The 4,710-nt window shown below is 49.7% G+C and overlaps 1 protein-coding gene across 1 annotated transcript in view; it reads left to right on the top strand.

Moving 5' to 3' along the window:
* LOC113211061 (segmentation protein cap'n'collar) overlaps positions 1-4,710 on the top strand; it is a gene marked incomplete at both ends in the record, with an annotated part of 77,985 nt that overhangs the window by 36,130 nt on the left and 37,145 nt on the right. The window contains 3 exon segments of the mRNA XM_052270757.1: positions 76-278; positions 1,469-1,591; positions 1,657-1,677. Of these exon segments, the coding sequence (XP_052126717.1) occupies positions 76-278; positions 1,469-1,591; positions 1,657-1,677 (347 nt within the window).

Below are 4,710 nucleotides of genomic sequence, written 5' to 3'. Positions count from 1 at the left end.
CTCCCTCCCTCCCTCCCTCCCTCCTGACATGGCATCAGGATAAGGCATAAGATTAATCACGCTTTACCCCCCCAGGCGAGTACGTGGTCGCTATCGGGCCCGAGGACCAGGACCCGTTCGCCGAGAGCCGGGCCTCCCCTTCCTTGTCCTCGTCGGAGTCCTCGTCCTCCCGCCGCGATGACGCCAAGGTGCCCGACGCCGACCTGGCTGACCTGCCGTCCGCCTCCAGGTCGGCCGACGACTTCGTCGTCGACGACCCCCTGCGTCTCTTCGAGGAGGTGAGTACCATTTGTTAAATAAATCTGTAAAAAATAAGATTGAACATGTCTTTCAAGTTCCCTAAAAGCGAGCGCCATTCTCAGGCATGGCGTGATTTTCACGCCCAGCGTGATAAAAGTCCGGTTCCTGATTGGCTTCGTGAAGCTTAGGGAGCGTGAAAATGACGCCTGGCGTGAGAATCACGCTTTCTTTTTGTGAACTCTGTATCCACCCTAAGAGCGATGTTCGGGTGAACAAGGCGTACGTAAACACAAACTGTCTCTGGAAGGACAAAAATTGAGTTTTTTTTTTTTTTTTTAATTGGAACCTCCCGACCTTCTCCTTGGGGATCATTAGGCCTTTTGGGGTGTTAAGAAATTGAGTGATAAAGTATACTGTTCATTGAGCGATGAAAACATGTGAGCATGTCACTGTGGTGAGCGACGAAATTGGTTTTAAAACGTTGCCCTCCTGAGAGCGGCTAATGTCGCTTCTTCATTTTCAGAGATTTTTTAGAATACAGAATAGTATGACGAATCGCGCTCGCGCTAAAATATTTGAAGGAATTTTTTGCTCAAAAAGCAAGCTAGCAGTTGGCTAGCAAAGCAAAGTTATTTCTTTTTAAATCCCCTCTTTGCCCCACTCCTCAAATTAGATTTCTGTCGCCGTGTTCTTTCTTTTTGTTGAAACGAGCGGCGCGCTTGTGGGAAAGTGTATAAAGGGTTGGGTTTGCCGCCGCGGTGGTGGCAGCCCTGCCGGCCTGGCCGCCTCTGCCACGGCCACTTTCTGGAACTACTCGTGTGAGAAAAACGTGACAGCAAGTGGCGTGGCCGTGCTCTCTCTCTCTCTCTCTCTCTCTCTCTCTCTCTCTCTCTCTCTCTCTCTCTCTCTCTCCCTCTTTCCGACCCCTTCCGTACCTAGGTATGATTGCGGAGTTCGCTCGTGACTTGGGACTGAGGGGGTGGCCCCCTCCTCTATATCCTGCAGGCATGTCCTGCTGTTCAGTCTTTTGCCCGCGCCCGCGTCCCCACTTTTCTCAGGAGCCGTACTTCTTTTCGTATCCCTCCCTCCCTTAATTTTGCAAAACGTACAAATTTTACTTTTTAAAACTTTAAAGGAGTATTTTGTTTTTCGCGATTAGCGTTTGTGATATTCTCTGTGTTTTAAATTACAATTATTTTCTCATCTAAACTTTTACCTTCTTGACCAGCTTGCTCGTAGCAGCCGATTGGAGGACGATGGCGTCTTCTCGCCCGACTTCAACCACGACGAGCTCGACCTGCTCAGCGACATCGGCGGCCTGCTCATGGACGACGAGGAGGACATCACCGAGGCTTTATTATTATTATTATTATCATCGGCGGCCTGCTCATGGACGACGAGGAGGACATCACCGAGGCTCTGGCGCTGCCCCGATCGGTGAGTGTCTGTTTGGATCGGCGGCAAAGTTAACTCGATAGGTGAAACGACATTCCCGTCACGTGAACTTAGACTCACAGGAAATAATCTGACGGTCGTCTCGATGGAACTTCAAGCTAAGCAGTTCTGTAGACTGCTATAAACTGCCGAGCGAGTAAAATGCGCTAGGCGTGCCTTATGGCATAAGGGACAAAAGAAAACTGAGCAATTCGGTTCTTGTAAGCCACGACCACTGATGTTGAGAAAATGATTCAGTTTAAATGGGCTAATACGTTAGGCCATACGAAGAGAGTGTTCTTGAAACGATGATGTTAGGGCGAAAAACTTCGGTTGTTTTCACAAAACGTTTCCAAGTTACCATGTTTTGAGACACATTATATATTTTAACGAAATCCCGTAAATTTCAGATAGCAAAGTTCGCTAAATTGGACTGACAAAATCTGTGCACTTTTTTCGCCTCTTGCACCGCACCTTTGTGCCGCCGCGCCGGGCGGCCGGGTGCGGCTTCAGTCAATAGTCATTAATTTGAAGACCCGCTGACGTTTCCCTGTGCCCTCCGCTGCCCTTTACTTTCTTCCGTGTAGCCGAGCCGCTACAACAGCACCCCGGGGACGAGCGGGCGGCGGGGGCGCGGCGCGGCCGCCTCCTAGTGAAAGAGAGACGGCTGCTCACAAGGTCTTCTCTCTCTCTCTTTCTCTATGTGCACCCCAGAGTCCAGAACGGACAACGGGCTGGCGGACCGACCGGGTCGGACACGGGAGCAGATCGTAGCGTAGCGCGTCTGCGCTGTAAAAGAAAAGGCTCCCAGGCCCACAAAACGTTTTCTAAAAATGGTACGAAATAAGTAAGGTTCATGAGAAGGCCAGCTTGAAGTGTACAAAGTTTGAACACTTCATCTTGTCGAAACTAGGTGTCGTTATTGGTTTGCAAAACATGAGACATTTCGTTAAACTTTTAGGCAAATTATGTTTATAACCTTTGCACCAGTGTGCGGTTTAATGAAACACCATGTAATATGCGAAATCGCAAGTTTGAGACACATTGTATTTTAACGAAATCCGGTAAATTTCTGATAGCAAAGTTCGCTAAAATGGACTGACAAAATCTGTGCACTTTTCCCCCCCTCTTGCACCGCACCTTTGTGCAAACATTTGCACATTTGTTTTACCGTAGTGAAGGTGTCGACAACTGACAAATGGCAACTCCCGCCGTTGCCGCGCAACAGCCTGACCATCCCCGAGTGGGCTGGCGCGGCCGGCGCCCCGTTTCCTTGTTTGCGGCCGCCGCTAAAGGCTTCTCGAGCCGCGACCCCAATACGGGCAATGACGGTGACCAAGCGGGGCCCTCGCGCTGGGCTGGGGGCGGGCGGGGTGCGCCTGCCCGCCGCTGGGTCAAGCAGCTAAACAGAGGAAACTTAGCCAAGGGCTGTGCTACATTAATCCAGCCGTCTTTCAGGCCACTATACGTACCGGGTAGAACTATGAATGCGCAGCAGTATTGCGGGTTTGCCTACTCTTTACACCCGTGAGGGGCCATTGGCCCCTGCGGCCATATTGAGTATGCAATCCCACAACACTGCTGCGTTATTCACTGTTACACCCGGTACAGACTAAACTGGATTTATGGTATCTTTTTCTTTGAATGTATATACGAATTGAATCAATCAAATTTTTGGAACACATTTCTGTGTTTATTTGGGCACTTTCGTGCACTCTTTCCTACAAAGTAATGCACTTTTGCGCACAAATTTGTCTGAAACCGAAACATAGATTTAACTTTAGCACGAAAGTTATTTTGCATAAAAACATACCAATTCAATTTTGTACAAAAAAGTGCTGCTATTCCATGTAACTCGTTGCGAATAAGAGCGCCAATTCCTTCTTTAGAGAACGCCAATTTTTTTGCGAAAAGAGGCCAGACGTTTTCAGTGTTCTAGGCACGTAATCTTTGGGGGTCAAACTCTCGTCCGAGCTGGTTCACATTATCCCCAAAAATCTCACACATGGCCATGCCCCATACGGATAATATCACACCGAAGAGGAAAATTGGCATTTTGTGGTCTTCATTTAAAATGGTGCGTTATTGTTGTTATTTCGCTTTTGAAGTGATTGATAAACTTGATCCGCGCGTGCGTAGACTTTGCATATATCGGAGTGCGGCGACATGGCGGCGGCGGAGCGGGGTGCGGCGGAGCAGCTGGGTATGGGGGGACGATTATGACGAGATGATCACCAGAGAGGCCGTCGGCCGGGGAGGAAGTGGCGCGGGGATGAAGAAAGAAAGAGTACTCAGCAAACAAACCAGGCTTTGTATAACTATTAATCCCTCGTCGCGATGGCGGCGCCCGATGGAGTCGTCAGCGCGGCGAGGGGGACGCGGAGCGCGAGGGGTGCAGCGCAGCGCAGCACTGTGACGGAAAATACTCGCGAGGGGAGGAAGGTGTCGGTTGTTGTTGTTATTATTATGCTTTGGACCCCTTCGACGCGCGTTACAGAGACAAATTATTTCTACATGACAGAGTCGTTCTTTTACGGTTTTCCATCCATCCATCCATCCATCCATTAATCCAAACATCCCCACTCATTGCTATCCTAGAGAACCTCAAGTAAAACAAATGAAATGGTGAAGCTGCGTCCGCTCCGGCCCCGCTAGCCCGCGCCGGGCTCAGCACCGCCCTCTGCCCTCTATCCGTGTCCGATGCATTCGGCTCAGAAGCGTGGCCATAGGTTTGCATTGCTTTCCGTTGAAAGTGTACCGGACTTCCGCCAGTGGGATTAGGCCATTGGTCACCGCCCCCGTCCCACCCCTATGGATCTGCTCTCGGGACATGCACTCCCAATCCCTCTATGACAACTAATTATCCAGATGAACACACGGGAAGCTTCGCCGACGGTAAAAGGTCATAGTGTGTACAAAAAATATCAAATTTTGGGTGTCATGTGACATTGAGCGATAAACGGAAATGAATGGAAATATCATACAGTAACGTTTTCATGTTACTGTTCGATGTTTGACAGTGACCAATGCCTGCCG

Source organism: Frankliniella occidentalis, unplaced genomic scaffold, assembly GCF_000697945.3.
Source record: "Frankliniella occidentalis isolate FOCC.00 unplaced genomic scaffold, Focc_3.1 Scaffold137, whole genome shotgun sequence".
Taxonomy (NCBI): domain Eukaryota; kingdom Metazoa; phylum Arthropoda; class Insecta; order Thysanoptera; family Thripidae; genus Frankliniella; species Frankliniella occidentalis.
Note: the sequence above shows the minus strand (reverse complement) of the source record. Positions and strands in the feature narration are given on the sequence as shown.